Source organism: Ictalurus punctatus, chromosome 19, assembly GCF_001660625.3.
Source record: "Ictalurus punctatus breed USDA103 chromosome 19, Coco_2.0, whole genome shotgun sequence".
Classification (NCBI taxonomy): Eukaryota; Metazoa; Chordata; class Actinopteri; order Siluriformes; family Ictaluridae; genus Ictalurus; species Ictalurus punctatus.
In genome coordinates, this window is record NC_030434.2 from 17,051,167 (window position 1) to 17,071,279 (window position 20,113).

A 20,113-nucleotide genomic window follows, 5' to 3' on the forward strand; every position below is an offset into this window, starting at 1 on the left:
GATTTTGTACTCGATGCCATCAAGTCGTACTTTTATGTAACTTCAGCAGCTCCAGGCACGAGAACAAAAGTGCGAATCTCATGGGTCGAACACCTTGATTTTAAGAAAATATGACGCTTTGACACCACGCGTTTTACACCTGGGTGTGAGCACTCTCATTGGCAGCCATTGGGGCGTTAAACGGTCCGTTTTGTGCACAGTGAAAATCATCCTGGTGTGAACAGGGCTTTAAACCGCTCATTTATGGCTATCTTAGAATGTTAACTGGATTGCTAATACAACACCCCAGTTTCCTTCCCTGCTTTCTGAAGACTACTAGGCCAGCAGCTACTGCTAGCATGTTTGAATGAATTTTCATGACCATTTTGGCACCATGTGGAAGACCTACGTAGACATACCGTACTTCCTTGTTTTGATGGACAGTGATTTCAGTCTGTTTCTAGATTTGAGAATGCTGAACTGTTTTTTTCATGAACTGTGTGTTTCATGAAACACTAAAGTACATTTTCTGATATTTTAACAGAGGTGTTTGTGTCACACATCATAAAAGACAGTGTGATTTTGAGCTTTTTTCCACTATTTTCATCATCCAGGTTTAAAATCTACATTGTGTCGACATCACAGGCAATGACGTGGTAATGTACTATAGTACTTCGATTATAGACATACAGTTGAGATCATAAGTTTACATTTTGAGACTTTCGAACAGGATGATAGATGTAAATTATTATTTTGTTTAAAGATCTTATTTTTTTTATGCAAAAGATGCTGAAAAGGTAAAGAATATGCAGGACCTGGAATATTTTTCTGAAGAACAGTGGGAAGTTTAACTGCTCAGGACAAATAAGGGACTCATGAACAACTATCACAAAACATAAACACAGTCGTTGTTCATCTAGGCAATGACACACAGTATTAACAATGAAGCATATGTAAACTTTTAAACTGGTTCATTTGTGTAAATTCAGTTGTTATTGTCTCTTGTGGACTATATGTAAACATCTGTTATGTGAAATAGCTTATTCAGGGCAGTACTAAAAAAAAAAACATGCAATTTTTATGATTCCTCTTATTCATTTTTATTATTATTATTATTATTATTATTATTATTATTATTATTATTATTATTATTATTATTTTTACATTTTGCAGAGTCTGCAAGGCGTATGTAGATTTATGACCTCAACTGTATATACTGAAGCTAGATATAGATATAGATATAGATAGATAGATAGATAGATAGATAGATAGATAGATAGATACCTCTACTACTTTCCTTTCCTATAGAAATCTGCATGAATTGGGCTGGACATACTTGTGTAATCATATCTTATCATATCTTCACATCAGAATGGCGCAAGTCAAAAATTGTGAGAATTTAGATTGCTCTTTAAAATCAAACATATTTAAGGAAACTGGAGGGAAAAATTACTGGTAGGAAGTTGAAGGTTAAATGTGTCAACAGTGTTTTGATGAGAAGTGAATGAGGAATATTTGTTTTGTAAACCTCAAATAAATTATTAGATTCTCCCTGATGATATGTGCACTTCCTTAATCTTGTGTCAGCATACACATAAGGAAGGATGACTCAGATTATCATGTTGTAATGGCAACCAGATTTACAGCTGTAAATGATTGAAGAGTCAAAGTAAAACAGATGCATATATATCTCCAAGCTGAGTCCTAAAACACGCACAAGAGATGCAGTAACTCCTTCCTTTTACCTTGCCTGGATTTTGCAAAGACAAATGGAAGAAGAGGTAGAACTAGTGGACGAACTCTATTTGGTGGAAAGACAGGTGTTCTCTGAAGACTCCTTTTCACAAGAACACAAAAGGAATGACAGGATACACAAGGATCTACTATATCATATTAAGAAATACTTCACGTAAGAATTATTCAATCTCAAATCTGAAAAATAAGTGCAGCTAAAATATTGTGCCACACAAATGTCATTTTCCATGTTTTTAAATATATTTTAATTATTTCAGGAAAAGAAATTATGAAAGTGCATGTTTGTGTTTCATATTAGGTGTGATTCAAAACGTGTAAAGAATGCAGCATTATCTTTGCTCCCCATCATTGGGTGGATGAAAATATACAGATTTAAACAGTGGCTGCCAAGTGACATAATATCTGGAGTCAGCACAGGACTCGTGGCTGTACTGCAAGGTAGTATTTTGTTCCTTTTCTCACTACCTTGCTTAGCAAGTGAGTAAAGTGTATCAGTTATCAGGTAGAGATGGGTGATACCACAAATTTCCCTTTCAATCTATTAATAAATAATACCAAGACAAGTATGCTGATACAGATACTAATTTTTTATTTATTTATTTTTAAAAATAAAAGTCTTATTGTGGCTATAAAAACATCGAAATGTGCAATTTCTAAGGTGAGAATTTTTAAACAAGAATATGAAGAATTCTATGTGAAATATATGCAATATGAGGTTGCTTTCTGTTTGGGTCCTATTTAACAAACTAATAAATTTCTGATACATACCGTTCATAGACCGAGAACTTGTGAATAGGCTTGTGTACTTCAGTGAACTTTAGGGCTATATCACTGAGAGTGTAATGCTCTGCCTTTGATGAACCGTTCTAAATGGAGTGGTCAGGAAAAAAGCAAGACACCATGGAAATTATGAAACGACAAACAAAATTTTATCTGCTGAATTAAGGTTTGTCTGGTGACCAGGCCAACCACATAACCAGTTGAGCTCAGTACCTGAAAGATGAAAAGAGGGAGTCAGTTGCAATGCCAGTCAGATAATCAGACCATCTTAGACAGACCTGATCCTTGTAATTGGGAACATGGAAGAGCCAGTTGAGGTGGTCCAGGATGCCCTTTGTTCAGCTTTGGCTAGAGTTGTATCAGGCATTTCCCACCAGAAAGAACCGTGGGGCTAACCAGGACCCGCTGTTTAGATTATACATCTCATTTGGCTTTGAATTGTCTGGCGTTACGAGACATGGGGATAGGAATAGACAAGATTCTGTGGCTGAAGAGAAGTCTGGGCTGACCTTCGCAGTCTGTTGTCACCTTGACACTCAACAGGAAAAGCAGAAGAAAAAATAATGAAAAAACAAAACAAAACAAAACAAAACAAAAAACTTCTGGCATGTCTCACATTTTGCCTCTGAGTTAATTATGGGTGTGAAAAACTCCAAACATCGCTTCTTGTCCTTGTAGTCATAATATTTACACAATACACATTCACTGTATTGTTTGTTAGGTCATGCCTGCCTGATGGACTATCGGGTGGAAGTAAAAGTAATTCCAGTCCTGCACATTATGCCCTACAACTTTTAATTTAAGATTTAAAAAACTCACAATATTTGTATGTTTATGTTTTACACTGTATATCGATTTGTTCTTCAGTACTGACCACCCATTATTTCTGGGACTAATAATGTTATGCTAAAACAATTGGGCCAGGAAACTACTCTTATGGATGCCACACAACTGGACTAAATATAAACTATGTGTATCTACAAAACAAGCATATTAGGAAAACCTGTACACCTGCTAATTCATGCAATTATCTAATTAATCAATCATTGCATACACAACACAGGTACATAGAAATAACTTCAGTTAATGTTCACATACTTAACATCAGGACGACTCTAATAACTCAAAAAATCACACTTTATAACTTCGGTGGACAGAAAAGCATTTTATAATGCACAACACTTGAGGAGGATGGGCTGCAACAGTAGACTCACCAAAACTGGACATTCCCTGGCCTTTTCCCAGTCTTCAATTGTTCAACTTTAGTGAGCCTGTGCCCACTGTAGTCTCTGATTAATGTTTCTGAAAGTCACTGAAATCACTTTTTTTTTTTCTAGCAGAATGTTGTTCGATGTTGGAATGTTGTTCCAGATGTTGACCTGGATCTGCATGAATTTATGCAGCTATCACAGGACTGGCTGATAGGATAATTACACGAATGAGCAGGTGTTCAGATGTTCCTAATAAAGTGGTCAGGGAGTGTATATCCAGGCTATATTCACTTCTGTAAGGAATTTTAAATCAGAATTTCAAGTTCTTTTCATAGTGAAGGTGAGAAGAAACTGTAGAAGAATCTCACAGATACTAGTAATATTTTTCTTGTATTTCTCCAGGACTTGCATTTTCCTTGCTGGCTAACTTACTACCAGGATATGGATTGTACTCTGCATTTTTTCCTGTATTGACCTACTTCTTCTTGGGCACATCCAGACACCTGTCAGTAGGTGCGCTCCTGATGCAGTATTGACACAGCATCTCAGCAACTGATATGCAGAAGTTAAGCTTTTCTATCTACAGAACTTAATCTGCTCTATCTCTCTCAGGTCCTTTTCCCGTTTTGAGTCTGATGATTGGTAGTGTTGTGGACAGATTGGTAACTAATGATAACTCCAAGCGTGTGTACATTACTGGATTTGAGGAGCTGACCAAGGAACAACAGAGGGTTGTAGTCGCCTCTTCTGTCACATTTCTTATGGGCATTTTCCAGGTAGAATATATATATAAAGAGTACTTCTATCAGCTTCAGATTATCACATTTTTCAGATGATATCAAGATAACACCATCCATTACTAATATAATTAGGACAAACTGCTAGTCTTTACAAATATCAGTTAAAGGAATAGGACATTATACATACTATGTCAACAGTTAAAATACTATTAATAGATATTTAAACATTTTTTAATTTTCATATAAATCATTCCAAATTTTCCTCAGCTTGCCATGGGGTTGCTGCAGGTGGGCTTCATAGTCATTTACCTGTCTGATACTCTGGTATCCGGGTTCACTACTGCTGCTGCAGTTCACATCCTGGTATCACAGCTCAAGTTTGTGCTTGGGTTGGATGTACTAGGCAAAACTGGAGCATTCAACATTTTCTTTGTGAGTAGAAAATGAATTAAGAAGAGAATTCTAAATATAGCATGTTTTGTTAAAATTGATGTGGAACAACATATTAATATGTTTTTCAAACTGCTTTTTAAACTGTGAAGTATACATATTGTGAAGTGCACATTTCATATTCTAGAGTATTCTATTGATCTCATTTCTGTTGGTAAAGGAGGGCTTTTTTTCCTGCTATTATAACATACAAACTGGATATCTGGTCAGCAGATGGGGATGGTGTACTCTCCTCATAGTGAATATACAGTATATTGTTTGCACTGCTTCTCAGCAATAGGTAATGATGTTGTGGCAGGAATCAGATATTCTGTCCTTTCGTTTCCTTTATTGAGTCCTAGGGTCATTATATGGGAAAACTAGACTTGTAAAAACTGAAAGAGTGTTTTTTAATTCTTAAAATACTTGTTTTATGTGGTCCATTTTAATTTTTGATTTCAGACTTTGGAGAAAGTTTTTACACAGCTCTATAAGACAAATATAGCTGATTTGTTGACCTCCATTATAATCATGGCAGCGGTGTATATAGTAAAGGAGGTCAACGACAAATTCAAGCTACTTGTGCCCATTCCAATTGAACTCATCGTGGTGGGTATCACATTTCAACATTGCAGCATTTCCCAGATCTCAAAACAGATTTTGTAATCCCTAATGTTTACTATACTGTCCTCATTAGACCATCATTGCTTGTGGATTCTCTTATGGATTTAATTTTGAAGAAAAATTTAATGTGACTGTTATTGGAAACATGGTGAATGGGTAAGGATGTATTATATTTACTTGAAGAAAATGTGTAATTTTAATAATTGCGAAAATTCACCCTCTAATGGGTGATCGTGGAATATGTAAGGATTGCATATACACAGTATTTATGTAGCAATCACTGTATAGAATGGAGCACTCCATATATAAGGTATTGATTTTTGCCATTCATATCTTTAGATATGAAGCGCCATTTGCTCCAAATGTGGAAGTGATGAAACAAGGTGCAGTAGATGCTTTCGTTATAGCTATAGTGGGCTTTGCTGTGGCCTTCTCTGTGGCTAAAGTCTATTCTGTCAAGCATGACTACGTTGTTGATGGAAATCAGGTGAGAAATCCAAAATCCAAAGCTTCAATATAGGACTAAATTTAAAAAATGACTGTGACTATGCTTCCATTTGAAATGTAATCAATATTTGTGGCAACTGAACCAATGTTTTTTTATGTTAACAGGAGCTCATTGCTTTTGGAGTAAGTAATATATTTGGAGCAGCTTTTCGATCCTTTGCAGCTAGCACTGCACTTTCCAGGACAGCAGTACAAGAAAGCACAGGGGGGAAAACACAGGTACATATCAGAATGCTTCTACTAAACCCTTTACTACACCAAGCACTGCCTTTGAACTTGGTAGTTAAGGTGTGAAAGTCTCAGTATGTATCAAAGGTTCATGTATGCACTATTGCATTATTCAATATATCTTAGCCGTGTTGTACACCTGAGGCTTGCTTTTATAGTCTGTCATTAAAGTTTATAAAGGGTCCCATTTATCATTTGCAAGATCTATTGCTCAGATGAGAACTGGGATGAAATATTAACTTTTTCTTTTTAACAGATAGCAGGTCTAATCTCAGCAATTATAGTACTGATCGTCACAGTTGGAATAGGATTCCTGCTTGAGCCACTGCCCAGGGTGAGAGAAAAGGAAAATTTTAAAAACACCAAGCACATTCTGAAAAGATATTGTCCACATTTTCACACCGTCATCTTTTTTCCACTGACTTACCTGTTAGAAGACATTGACTACTTCATTTCCATTATCAAGTACTTTTTTTTTTTTTTTTTAATATAACCATCAAGGTTTCTAATTATCAAGTGAATTTTCTAGTCATAAACATTTATAAAGTTTTAAAGCACATTTCATTGTTATCAAAGTTTCAATAGTCACCAAATAAAGTAGAAGAAATAATAAGAATTTTAAATGCATGTTTTATTATTTGTAAGTCGCTTTGGATAAAAGCATCTGGTAAATAAATAAATGTATTATAATCATCATAGAGGATGCAACAGATGCACTACCTACACACTACATAAATGTAGAAATAATTAAACCTTCTTGCATTTTTCATCTCCACTGTCTTACTTGTTTATCTAGTCTGTTTTGGGAGCTCTTGTCGTTGTGAATCTGAAAGGCATGCTGTTGCAGTTCAGAGAGCTCCCGTACCTTTGGAAGAGGGACAAAGCTGATTTTGTAAGCACTCTCTTTGTTTCTTTTTAAGGCCCTTTAACAGTTATAACAGTATAAAAAATATTTACACAATTTTCCATGGTAATAATCTCAGAGAGCACAACACATTTGAGTCTTTGTATCGGAGCTTATACTCCCCTCTCATTGTAGACCCATGCTAAAACATTACATCCATTTACATCAAAAACTTGCTTCAATCTTGCCCCATCCAGTTACATGATGTTATGGACTTGCAGATAGGATTTAGAATACAGTGTGACTTACAGTATATAATCTATAAAAAAATGTTTCGCAAAACCTCAAAGTTTAGCTGTATTGTGTAACTTTATAGACAACAAGAATAATTTTTCATTAATGCAATTTGCTATCAATCTGCGCAAATCAAGAAGAGGCAGAATACTTGAATCACAACACAGCTGTCTCCAAATGTTTTGGATGTGATACTATACTAAGAAAAGCCAAAACTTATGCAGATGGTAAATACAAACTCTTCGTGCAAATTTCCATGGTTTGTTTAAACAGTGTTTGTTTATTTAAAATAAGATTACATAACTTATGCATAATAATATAATTTATCCCACAGTGTTGTTGAATTTTAGAATTTGCTTAGGCAGAAGGTGTTTATTAATTTGACATTAGTGCCAGCTGTAATTCAACGCACAGGTTTATATTAATGTGCTCATTGTAATGTTATCTTTCTATAGTAACTCAAATACAGAGACGTACATGGCAAGTGCTCCACCTAATCTAAGCCTAATAATAAATGGAAAAATGTTACATAAAAATGCTGTTATCTAACAAACAATCATTGATATGGTGAAGCTTTCTGTAAGAAGATATTTATTTAACATTTATGGAAGGAGTCTCCAATTTCAGCACTTTGCAGTTTCTCAGTAACATTTTTTCTTATTAACTTCAAGCGATTGAAAAAGAAAAGTCTGGTGAACAATTTATATCTACTATAATGTAAATAATAAGAGAAGTGTTCACAGGAATATTCACACACGTTCCACAACATTAAACGGAACTGTAAACTGTTAAAAGACTATAATGTGTCATCCATTGATAAATTTCTAATTGTTCTAATTTCTATTGCTGTGGTATAAAAGGAATAAAACACTTTGGGACATACCATTATAGGAAAATAATCACCCTGTCACCCAAACCCCTAACTCCCCACCCCACCCGGATTGTGTGTCATTCATCTGTAACCTTGGGTTTTTCCTTGGTTCTCAGAAAGTTTTACTCTAATACTTCCTCTATTTTGCCTGCATTCTTCTCTTATAACATTCACTATTTCAGGTTATCTGGGTTGTGACATGTGCAGCCTCCATTATTCTGAGCCTGGACCTGGGACTAGCTGTGGGTCTCGGTGTGGAACTGCTCACAGTCGTCTTCCGTACTCAGTTGTAAGTTTGGACAGTTATATATGCAATATTCAAGCAATGTGGAGGCCAAAATAAATTATCCACTATTTCAGCACTGATATTGCATGTTCATTTTCATTACAGTCCACGTTGCTCTGTACTGGCCAACATTAGAGGCACTGATATCTACAGAGACCGCAAAGACTACATCTCTGTAAGTTTCTGCTCATATTTTATCTAAAACACCAACTATCTCACCATCAGTAAAATAGGATGCTGTTCTTTTTTCCCTTTATTTACAGATTTATGAACCTGGTGGAGTTAAAATATTCAGAATCCCCTCACCAATATTTTTTGCAAACATCGAGTTCTTCAGGGATAAACTAGTGCAAGCTGTAAGTGGTTCATATGTTGTATTTATATGAGATAAAGACAAGAGCAAGACAAAATAATTAATAATTCACTTGAGCAAAAGTAAACATGACATAAGAGTAAGTAAATAATCTCATGAAAAAGAAAACAAGTTGAGTAATTATTTTAAAAATGACTTTTTATGTCTACAATTGACACAACCAATCTGAAATGTTCTGTTTTCTTTTCTGTTGTGTTAACTAACCAAGTGAGCTATGCTGAACTGAACCACCTTACCTTATCAACAGTATATAAAGAAAGTTAACATTAGGTGGCTAGCTAACTTAGACAAATGCTGTTGGGGTTTCAGTAGTTAGATTCATTAGCTAGCTAGCTCATGTCAATATACATGTTTCTAGCTACAGTACATACTTAACTCAAAGCAAAGATTCCCTTTTCACATTATCCTGAGCATTACTTATAGGCTGTAGCAGCATATATATATATATATATATATATATATATATATATATATATATATATATATATATATATATATATATATATTTGACACAATAAGCAATCACAAATGAGCATTGCAGTGATGTTTTACGTTTATTACAGAGCTTTCATATTTAGAATTTATAAATATATGCAGAAATTCACTGTTATCCTTGAAGTTTCTGTGCCATTCCACAAAATAGCCCTGTTTTTTTTTTCTTTGTTCTATTGTAAAACCCTTTATGATTTACAAAGTCAAACAGTATTACAAAAAGTGATGCTGACATTGCTGCACTGAGCAGACTGCACTGACAATGAAAAAGCACCAGTGGACAGAGTTGGTAGAAAAGTTGATTTAAGATACATTTATAGAGACAAATGATCAAGTCCAAGGCAAGATTGAGACAAAAGTCTTAAGCTGGGAGGAGACAAAGATCAGGGCACAGAGAACTCCAACCCCAGTTTAAAGAGTTTCACATCTGATACTTCTCTGTTGTGTTTTCAGGTGGGATTCAGTCCACTTAGAGTTTTGAGAAAGAGGAACAAGGCACTGCAAAAGATCAGAAAAATGATAAAAAATGGGGAGTTACACATATCACCTGTAAGTCATGTGTCATAAGTAGCTAGTTATTCTAATAATATCGTAGTTGAGCTGTATTTTTGCAAGATTTTTTAGGATAGTATTGTAAGATTATGAATTCCAGTTAATTCCTAACTCAGATAGAACCTTATAATACTAAGGTCATGATGACTAAAGTCATGCTGCTTATTCCTGATGTTATCAGTATTACAGCTTATAATAAAATTATTTTCTGAACTATCAGTTCAAGAAGATCATCCTTGGAAAACCTGCTTTTATGTATTTAAATACAGTAGAAAGTAATTCAATAAAACACAGTCCTCTTGAATTGTAACATTTTTTCTTACCTGTTAATATTTTATGACTCAGAGAGGCTTTGAGTCCATAGGTTACTCAACTAATGAGATGTCAGAGGATGAGAGCAACATGGAGGACTTAGATCAGCCAATAGACTTCTCAGACCTTCCTATTCAGGTGAACTGGAGAGCAGAGCTTCCTGCCAACATATCTGTTCCTCAAGTGGACATCCACAGTCTCATCTTGGACTTCTCTGCTGTCTCCTTCCTTGATATCTCAGCACTCAAAGGCCTTAAAATGGTGATTTGTCTTGCTAAATATTTAAAAGTAGTTTAAACACTTTCTAAGCCACCAAAAAAATCAGCACTATTTGAAAAAAATGATCTCCTGAGTATAAGGATGCACCCACCCAGCTAACAGAGAATGGTCATTAAGTATTCAACTCATTCTAAGAAGGTTTGTCTGTAACGTTCCTGCATGTTGTAAAAAGATCTGTTGTAATAATGGTTTGCTTCACAATGGTAATAGAAAGTTCTCACAGAATGTCCATAACATAACATCATGGAAATGTTTGTATTAATATTACATCTCCAAAGGTTGTGGCAACATTGAAGGACTGTTAATAAGCCTTATAGAATGTATAAGATATTCTCTGAACACCCAGACTGTAACGTTCAATAAACATTCTTCTAATGCAAGATTTTTGCTGGGCCTAAATGTGATCTTTCTGTGCACAGATATTAAAGGAATTCATTCGAGTGGATGTGGAAATCTACATTGTTGCATGTGATGGTAATTATACATTTAAGTCTGTTATTACATTTTTTAGTTGCCTTTTGTCAAACATTAACCACTCAAGGACTGTTTTTGCAGTGTATATCTTGGAGAAACTGCACAATTGCATGTTTTTTGACGATGAAATCAAGACGTCCATGTTCTTTCCCACTCTTCATGATGCCATGTTGCACATTTTGAAGAAGTACCCAGATAATTCAAAGGGCAATGTACAGGTATATTTTATGCAATGACCCAACCAGGTGTTAGATTCCCATTCCCAATTACTAAACAGTTTACTATACAGAATGTCTGATAAGTTACAGATTAAACATTGAATAGGTTCATGATTCATTATTGAGAGTGCCAAATGTCAACTATAAACACTAGACTCACTGACCCATGGATGTCCTGTGCATGTGTATTCACAGGAGACATGCTTCAAAGAGTCATACGGCCAGACTAATGGATTATACCGGAGGAGAACTGAAGATTTGTTTATTACAAGTCTATAGATCTTTTATATCAGCAAAAACACAGAACACACAATGCATACATGTCATAAAATTGTATCACCTCAGATGTTTATTACTAAGCTGTGAGTTAGGTGTCTGTCACCACCAAATACAAATACTAAAAGAGCCCCACATATATAACACAAAAGTAGGACTATTATGCCATTAATAGACACAGCACTGTGAAAACCTTTACCTGATGTACACAATAGTGATGGGAATTCCAACTCTTTTTGTAGTGAGTCACATGGCTCAGCAATAAGAGCCGATGCTTTCAGCTGCAAAATGGCACCTTCACAGTTTTGCATATTTATTGCTTAAATCATTATTTGTAGTCTAATAGTTTAAGATTAGTCTAACAGTTTAAGTTTAGTCTTAACATAAAACCAGCAATGTGCTACATATTAGGTGCAACAGTGTGCTGATGTAACTGCACTTAATATGACTCAATATAAGTGATGAAAGGCATTTGAGTCATGCATGCAGAGTGCTGAGGAATTTTCAGATTATGGCTATTCAGATATCTGCTTGAAAATGACAGATCACTAGAACACAATTTTTCTGTTCTTGCTTGCTTTTATATTTTTACTGAATTTTAATAAATGTTAATTCAAAATTCTGTCCTTACTGTATTGTCATTATTCTCTTTTTAAAAAATCTACAGAACCTGCTTGCACTGATCGGTGGTATGAACTTAGGGGTGTTATAGGACTACACATGGTCACTTCACTGTATATGGTGGCTCAGGAGTGAAGACAGCAGTTGGATTCGTCCATCTGTGAGGCAAATTTGTAGTTGAAAAGTGTACGTTTAACAGGAAATCTTTACGTGTGTTATCTCAAATGAGATGGTGGCCTTTTGGGTTCCTTATGTGAGGTTATATACACTGGATGCACCTTGGCCCTTCTCTGAAATCAAGAGCGACAGCATTTGCTAGTAAACTTTAATGGCTCAGCCAAAGCTCTATTTAAAAAATGATGAAAAAAAAAAAAACCCACTGATAATAAAATCAATCCTTATTGAATATTTAATTTGTATTACATTCATGAAGCAACACATTTGACAAAATTTTTTAAAAATATTGCCAAATACTTTTTTTGAAATCCAAAATATTGGCCTTAATTAAAGGTATATAGTCTAATATCTGAAATTAATTGCAAAGTCTTCAAACATATGCAGTACTATTTTATACTCTAACTCAACTATACAGTCTTCCGAACCCTACCACAGACTCACTATGAGATCAATGTTCAAAGCTACCAATAAAATCATTCTACTGGTAATAGGGTCTGTATCGGCCCTGGTCTGGGTGATGAGGTCCAGGCATCTGTCCCTGCGGAGGAGGACCTTGCATTCTGGGTGGGGGAGGTCCTCTGGGAGCGGGCCACATCCCAGGACTGAGTCCTCCTGGTTGGTTGAATGGTGGGCTGAGGGTACCTTTATCCTCAGAGAACTGAGGATTGTAATGGTGGGGTGGTGGGGCATTTACTGGACCTGCGTGTTGAGGAGGAGGGCCAGGTGGAGGATGGTTCATGTACGGTGGCATCTGACTCATGAGGTGTCCAGGAGGAGGGGTGATAGGAGGAGGAACTGAGGATAAAGGTGGAGGTGGGGCTTGGCTGAAGACCTGTGCTGGATGCTGCATTGGATGAGTGATTGGGGGTGGAGGGGGTGGAGGCCCGTAGCGCTGCTGAGGTGGAGCCATCATGTGGTGTGGGTGCGAAACCACAGGCTGCCCTGGATATTCTCCTGGATGGTGATGTGGAGGGGCGTTCACAGGCTCACGGGAGGCGGAGCTTGCTGAATCGTCCTGAATGGGGACGGTGATGAGGTTGCTGTGCTTCCGTGTGGTCACTGTAGTAATGCGGAACGTCTCTTGGGCGAGAGAGCGAGGAGGCCCCATGTCAGGTGTAGGAGCCTGGCCAGGAGGAGGTCGGAGGTCATCGTGAGATGCAGGAGGTGGCTGAGTGTAAGGGTCATGAGTGGCATGTGGCAGAGGAGGAGGGATGAGCACATGGGGTTTAGACATGTGAGCAGGGGGCACACGGAAACGTTCTGAAACTTCAGAGACAGGAAGGTGGTGAGGGTCAGAGCGGCCTGCTGAAGTCTTGCTCGCCCTCATGTGGCGGTGGTTGATGTGGGCCTGCAAGTCTCTCTGTGACAGGTAGGTGCGTTTACAACCCTGAACGATGCTGCACATGAAGAGGGAACCACGCTGGCACTGCTCAATCCGCTGAACTGGGTCCGTACAGCTGTACAGTGACAAACTGAAAGCATAAATAGGATCAAATCTTGAATACATGTGCCATATACAATTAGTTACAAAATTGAGCTTTTGTCTTATTTTGTGTTTTAACTACATAAATTTAAGGTAAATTTCAACCAAACTTACCCGGGACACATTTTATCACCTTTCCTTTCATGAAGTACTGCACATTCATAGCAGAAAACATGCTTACATGGAATCTGTTAAAGAATAAATAAATAAAAGGAGTTCATAACAGCAGCTCTATAGGAATTCAACAAAAAGGTATCGCTAGAAATTTCAAATTATACACAAAGCTCACCATGCGTCCATAAGTCTTAATGGGAAGACCACACTTGTCACAAAAATGGATAGGAGTTTCATCTCTTTCACCGATCAGATTAAGCTGGAAAAAGAAGCCAAATTAACAGCAAAAGTAATGGTTTTGTTCATTTTGGTATACCAGTCTCTCCAGGATTTTGCAATCGCAGAAATTAATGCAAAATCAATCCATCTCTGCAATATTTGGAGGAGCTTGCAATTTTTTAAAATGACCGCAGATGCCAAGACGTGTCATGTGACGTCATCACAACACGCATTCAGCCAAAGCCCTCTTCGATTCACATATATCGAACATAAGTACAGCTACAGCATACATCTCATTTACCAAAAACATTCATCCATACCGCATACTGCTTCCATACCGCTTATCCTTTTCACAGGGAAAAGGATACACAGGGAACCTGGAGCCTATCCCAGGGAGCATCGGGCCAACCCATCGCAGGGCACAATCACATACACATTCACACACCCATTCATATAATACGGACACTTGCTAGACATGCCAATCAGCCTATCATGCATGTCTTTGGACTGGGGCAGTACAGGAAGAATATGCAAACTCCGCGCACACACAGGCGGGAATCGAACCCCCGACCCTGGAGGTGTGAGAACATGTGTGGAACTTGCTAACCACTAAGCCACCATGTGCCCCACTACCAACAAACATCACTGAGAAATACCGTGCAATGCAATTTTGTGCAATTGCAATTTCTCTAGTTTTCCGCAAAAAAAGGTACAAAAACATCTGCAAGTTGCACTGCAAATTTTGAGGGAGAGAGAAAGCTGCAAAATCATGATTCACAACAATCACAAAAAAAAACCTCTGCTCAGTCCTGTATGAACTGGTATACTGTTAATGAATTCGGTACATAAACTGATCAACACAAAGAAACAGACATAGATCTTAAACCTTATAATCCCAAAACAACGGCTGGGGATATCGCCGCTGGCTAGCGTAAGCATCTCCGGCCTTTACCCCACAGTCAAACCTCTCCTCCTGCTTGTAGGCAAAGCTTTCTGTTAAGAGAAACACAATGTAGCCATTACTATTCCAGACAACATTACACACAATCTGAATTGCACTGGGCAATAATTAGGTTTTGCTTTAGCTCAAAGGCCTCGGTGTGTCTATGAGTGAAATATGAAATCCCTTACTTCTAGCCTGTTTAGGAAGAAGCTTGATGGGTATCCTCCTTCTGACATCAGGACCTCCTAACGCCCCCTCGGTTCCCTGCATGTCACTGTCTGCATATGGAAAAAAAAAACTTGGTGGTTAAAACTGGTTTAAAAATCATGTTCAAGTTCGGAAGGTTTAAACATGGTAGGTTGTAGGCTGATGTCTCTGCATTTCACATCACTCTGTAGATGACCTACACAGATACCTGTTAGCTATAGTGTACTCATGAACTATTTGCTAAATTAGCTTTAAATAGGGGGGGGAATTCACACCAGAACAACTAAACACATCACAAATATTTCAGCTCAGACATATTTAACGTGTTTCAGGGTGGAGTGTTCCTTTAAATATCATGTATGAATATAAACTGGTTAAGTATAGTCGTCTATGTATCACCATTTTTGTGCACATGTTTTACACCACGTAAATATAAAAGAAACAAGACGCAAAAAGCTCATGCAGTGTATAATGTTGATCATCTGGATCGCTCCAATTGTCAGTAAATAAATAGATAGATAGATAGATAGATAGATAAATAAATAAATAAATAAATAAATAGCTTGGGGCGGACGACGAAGGGGGTGTGGTTTACCAACACTTCAATGTTAGGGCAGTACCGTGGCCACGCCCAAACACGTCTGTAACGTCGAATAGCTAGCTAGCTAACAACCAGGAAAACGTTACACGGTAAGTACATAAACGGTAGATATATTTGGCCTTAGCCATGATTTAAAGACAATATTATACACCACAATACGCTTCCAAGAGACTAAACATATTTTTGTTTTAATTCACGAACGCACCTTTCTGCCCATATCTTCTCTATCTGCTAGCTAGTGCTAAGGCTAACCTCAAGGCCGAATCACCCAGTGTACAAACAACAACAAAAAACAACGCAATAACCGTAAACATGCTAAATTATCTACAGACAATACTCTACCAAAATAATTCTAGATGCCACACATTAGTCCTGTGATGCTAACGTAAAGTTGATTTTTAAAAAAGTACTATATTGGCAAAGGAAAGCATGCAAAATGTGGACTTCCCTCCTTACCAATGGCATCCATAGCTGTGTGAAGGAACAACTCTTTCCTGCTTCCGGTTTGAACCTTTCAACGCAAAAGTCCTTGTGCGGCCTCAATCAAACTGTTATTTAAAAAAAACGGGAAACGTAATACAGTGCAAAAATAAATCATGAATAAATACATACTGAAAACGCCTGCCTGCCGTTTTGACAGCTAAATGAATCTAAACACGTGTTCCCATTTTAAGCACCACGCACATCTGTTTATTCACCAGCAGGGGGCAGAAGTGCACACACTACTACTACCACCACCACTAACATGGACGCCACTGCGGAAGCCCCGACAGGAACGTTTACATGCGAGTTGTGTGAGTTGTCCACTGAGTACACCTTCTACGGCAGGAAACCACCAAATACCAGAGCCATCGGGTAGGTATGATGTTAACAACATCCGATAATCTCGGTTGTGTTCCACACTATACAGTAATATGTCAGATAGTCTAATCAAAGTTGTCTAAATCCATTAACGGACTGAGTCGTGACTCTTAAGATCCAGAGCATTTTAATGCAAGATTAATGCTCATTAAGCAAATCGCATTCACTCATCTAAAAGTTTTTCATGGTGCAATTATTATTTCATGGTACTATTATTAAATAGTAGCTATATTTTTTAAAATATTACTTGTGTCACAAAAATTCAGCAACTCATTTTCCTTTATTTGGTCATAAAATATTTGGTTTACAAATCGGTGTAATCAAACTTTAAACCAACAATGTAAGAAGTTAAAAATCATAGACATGTACAAATTGTTCCATTATTTCTTTCATCATACATTCATGCATTCTACTTGAATAAGCACCTTATATTGATCAGCGGATTCAGAGCTAGCCCAGAAACACTGGGCGTGAGGCAGGATTACACCTCCCATTCATGGCATCATGCATACATGTTCACACACTCATTTACACGTACAGTTTACAATTTAGTGCAGCCAGTCCACCTATATGCATGTTTTTAGAAGATTGAGGAAACCGGAGAACCTGGAGGAAACCCACATGGACACAAGAAGATCAAGGAAAACCCCATGCAGTCTTGGCTTAACAGATATGTTGGTGGTGGACATATTTCCTCATTTGTAAGACGCTTTGGATAAAAGCGTCTGCTAAATGAATAAACATAAACGTAAATGGTGGACCATTCTCCAGCAGACCAGCAGTGACACAGACTGGTAGTGGCTGGTGCTGTATATCTGGCTGAGTGTATCAGGTGCAGCAGTGTTGCTGGGATGTATTAGGAATTATTTTCTTGGTATTTGGTCAAAACTCTATACAGTACATTTAACACACACACATAACAGACAACACAGCACAATTACCATCTTAATATACAAATATTACACTTTATGTGGAAATGGTAGGCTCAGTTGTAATTTACATTGGAGTGGAGGTAGAAATAGCAGCTCAAGGTGCATTAAACAGTGGAACAATTGTGATATATAATAATAGCAATGATATATAGTAATGACAAACAATATGTTTAATAAATAGTATTATTTATTAATGATATTGAAAATAACTTACAATTAACTTGTAACATAATTAAAAATTATTTAAAATCAAATGAATAAAATTATTAATACAGTGCAAGTTATGGTATTGTAACTAACCTTTTTCAGTACATAATTTCATAATTTCCTATGGCAAACTGCACATACAGTTGTGCATCTGTGCAACAAATGGGCTGCAAACATTAATTTTATCCCTACAAACAGCACCTAATAAAATGATCGTTGTTGCAAAGAAGGTGTACCAAGTAAACACAAAGCTCACTGTACATGCTTGTGCCTTTGTTTTCTTCAGGCTTTTGGAAGACTGCTATGGCATCCGTGATCCTTTCACTCCAGACAGGGACAAATTCCTTATATTGGGCTCCAAGTGCAGTTTGTGTAAGAAGACTGTATGTGTTGGCACGGTATGCTCTAAATAGCTTATTTCATTGACATGTATACTGAATATGTTCTGTCTGTTCTCATTGTATTGCACACAGAGGTGTTATAATTATCACTACCGTTTTAAGATTTGTTTCAACATTGTAGCGAAGAAAACGTGAGGAAAAATCTCATCTCATCGATAGCATTCATTCAGAAAGACACCATGACATTTTTGCATGTGTATATGTTTTATTCAGGACTGCAGCATCTTCTACACCAAACGCTTCTGCTTACACTGTGTGAGGGAACACTTAGAGCAGTTTCCAGAGCAGATTCAAATAGAACTAAAGAAGAAAAAAACAGCTCGGAAAAGTTAACATCAAGCAGAGACGCTCAAATATGCTGTGGAACGAAGACATTTTGGACATAATAGTCTTTTTTTTTTTTTTTAATACATGGCACAGTGTGAATTTTGGCCTGTTTACTAGCCATTCTGTCTCATAAATGAGGAACCTGCCGAAAAGGGGATCCTTCTTGGGAATTCAAGACCCTGTTTTGATTCATGAATCCTAACTTCAGAAATTGTAACTGAGTTGTCCTGGATTCCCATTGAGGATGCCTCAGGAAATTACCGTATGCTTGAGCAACATCCAGAACACACCGGAACTTCACATGCCACTCCTGTGTATGTTTTGATGAACAATGAACAAATGAAATGAAGAATGGACTATGTTGTCACTGCAGGAAACAAGGAATTATAAGCACTGACTATAAGAATATACAGCGGAGGATGCTTTGAAATGAATCCATTACTAAGAGACTGTTATCAAGCAACCTGTATATTGCATAGTAATAAAAGTTGATATAAAAAATTTATTATATTTAGTGTGTGCCTTGTTCTGTTCGATGTAAAAATTTAGTTGTGTGCCTTGAGAATTATATATAATGTTGAATTTCATATTAATGAGAAATTCTTTTGTTTAAAGATCTTTTTTTTTTCCTTTAGTACTGCCCTTCAGAAGCTACATACGATTTTTAGATGTTTTCCAGAAGACAAAATAATAACAATTTACACCGATCATCCTGTTCAAAAATTTACACCCCCCTGGCTCTTAATGTATTGTGTTGCCTTCTTGAGCATCAGTGAATGATTGCACCTTATGTAATAGTTGTGTACGAGTCCCTCAGTTGTCCTCAGTGTGAAAAGATGGATCTCAACATCATGTAGTCACTGCTGGAAAGGGGTCAAATATGCAGAAGATGCTGGAAAAGCAAAGAATGTGCAGGACCTGGAGGATTTTTCTGAAGAATAGTGGGCAGTTTAACTGCTCAGGACAAACAAGGGACTCAAGAACAACTATCACAGAACATAAAAACAGTTGTTGATCATCCAGGTAACGACACACAGTATTAATAATCAAGCGTTTGTAAACTTTTGAACTGTTTCATTTGTGTGAATTCAGTTATTGTTGTGTCTTGTGGACTACATGTAAACATCTGCTATGTGAAATAGTTTATTCAGGGCAGTAATAAATTAAAAATAAACAAAATGCAAATTTTATGATTCCTCTTATTTAAAATAAATAAATAAAGATTAACCTTTTGCAGATTCCGCAAGGCGTATGTAACCTTACAACCTCAACTGTGTAAGTTACAGCAAACATTAGACTCCCGAATGCAATTCAGCAATACAATGAGGTTGTGAGTTATGGCAGAGATTCATCTCAGCTAGTTAGCTATCCACGCGATGACAAACATGATGCCATTGATGGAGTTACTAGCATGAAATTTGAAGCTTTGTAAGCTGATCTGTTTGATCTGTTTTGGCATTATTGATGCTATTTAAATAGTTGGGCAAATAGGCATG

The 20,113-nt window shown here is 36.9% G+C and overlaps 3 protein-coding genes across 6 annotated transcripts; 2 read left to right on the plus strand and 1 right to left on the minus strand.

The window, feature by feature from the left end:
• Positions 1 to 1,680: 1,680 nt before the first annotated feature.
• LOC108279895 (chloride anion exchanger) lies at positions 1,681 to 12,146 on the plus strand. The gene is made up of 19 exons (XM_017494504.3): positions 1,681 to 1,888; positions 2,033 to 2,172; positions 4,128 to 4,238; positions 4,338 to 4,501; positions 4,733 to 4,897; positions 5,357 to 5,503; positions 5,592 to 5,674; positions 5,858 to 6,005; positions 6,131 to 6,244; positions 6,510 to 6,587; positions 7,050 to 7,145; positions 8,445 to 8,551; positions 8,654 to 8,723; positions 8,812 to 8,904; positions 9,867 to 9,962; positions 10,311 to 10,538; positions 10,976 to 11,030; positions 11,112 to 11,248; positions 11,444 to 12,146. Exons 1-19 carry the CDS (start codon positions 1,749 to 1,751, stop codon positions 11,525 to 11,527), a joined length of 2,256 nt encoding a protein of 751 aa, XP_017349993.1. The 5' UTR covers positions 1,681 to 1,748; the 3' UTR covers positions 11,528 to 12,146.
• Positions 12,147 to 12,536: 390 nt separating this feature from the next.
• On the minus strand, positions 12,537 to 16,500 carry cbll1 (Cbl proto-oncogene-like 1, E3 ubiquitin protein ligase). Of its 3 annotated transcripts, none has more exons than XM_017494508.3 (6): positions 16,346 to 16,500; positions 15,270 to 15,359; positions 15,025 to 15,131; positions 14,095 to 14,178; positions 13,920 to 13,993; positions 12,537 to 13,794 (listed from the first exon to the last, which is right to left on the minus strand). In XM_017494508.3, the coding sequence occupies exons 1-6, from the start codon at positions 16,356 to 16,358 to the stop codon at positions 12,801 to 12,803; spliced, it is 1,362 nt and encodes a 453-aa protein (XP_017349997.1). In that variant the 5' UTR covers positions 16,359 to 16,500; the 3' UTR covers positions 12,537 to 12,800. The 3 variants fall into 3 exon arrangements, with proteins under 3 accessions (XP_017349997.1, XP_053544046.1, XP_017349998.1); XM_053688071.1 differs by lacking the exon at positions 16,346 to 16,500 and adding an exon at positions 16,232 to 16,339; XM_017494509.2 differs by lacking the exon at positions 16,346 to 16,500 and adding an exon at positions 16,095 to 16,339.
• Positions 15,874 to 19,120, plus strand: cdpf1 (cysteine rich DPF motif domain containing 1). 2 transcript variants are annotated; one of them, XM_017494511.3, is made up of 4 exons: positions 15,874 to 15,978; positions 16,591 to 16,744; positions 18,176 to 18,287; positions 18,504 to 19,120. In XM_017494511.3, the coding sequence occupies exons 2-4, from the start codon at positions 16,635 to 16,637 to the stop codon at positions 18,621 to 18,623; spliced, it is 342 nt and encodes a 113-aa protein (XP_017350000.1). In that variant the 5' UTR covers positions 15,874 to 15,978; positions 16,591 to 16,634; the 3' UTR covers positions 18,624 to 19,120. The 2 variants fall into 2 exon arrangements, with proteins under 2 accessions (XP_017350000.1, XP_017350001.1); XM_017494512.3 differs by having other exon boundaries at positions 16,594 to 16,744.
• The last annotated feature ends 993 nt before the right edge of the window (positions 19,121 to 20,113 follow it).

What these genes read in the sequence shown, in the direction of transcription:
- cdpf1 (XM_017494511.3), top strand. Translation starts at nt 16,635, where the DNA reads ATGGACGCCACTGCGGAAGCCCCGACAGGAACGTTTACATGCGAGTTG. An exon ending in CCAAATACCAGAGCCATCGG is followed by an intron (nt 16,745 to 18,175) that starts GTAGGTATGATG and finishes TGTTTTCTTCAG; the next exon opens with GCTTTTGGAAGACTGCTATG. An exon ending in AGACTGTATGTGTTGGCACG is followed by an intron (nt 18,288 to 18,503) that starts GTATGCTCTAAA and finishes TGTTTTATTCAG; the next exon opens with GACTGCAGCATCTTCTACAC.
- LOC108279895 (XM_017494504.3), top strand. Translation starts at nt 1,749, where the DNA reads ATGGAAGAAGAGGTAGAACTAGTGGACGAACTCTATTTGGTGGAAAGA. An exon ending in GGGATAAACTAGTGCAAGCT is followed by an intron (nt 8,905 to 9,866) that starts GTAAGTGGTTCA and finishes TTGTGTTTTCAG; the next exon opens with GTGGGATTCAGTCCACTTAG. An exon ending in GGGAGTTACACATATCACCT is followed by an intron (nt 9,963 to 10,310) that starts GTAAGTCATGTG and finishes TTTATGACTCAG; the next exon opens with AGAGGCTTTGAGTCCATAGG.
- cbll1 (XM_017494508.3), bottom strand. An exon ending in CGTTGTTTTGGGATTATAAG is followed by an intron (nt 14,179 to 15,024) that starts GTTTAAGATCTA and finishes TTCTTTTTCCAG; the next exon opens with CTTAATCTGATCGGTGAAAG. An exon ending in GGTGATAAAATGTGTCCCGG is followed by an intron (nt 13,795 to 13,919) that starts GTAAGTTTGGTT and finishes TTATGCTTTCAG; the next exon opens with TTTGTCACTGTACAGCTGTA.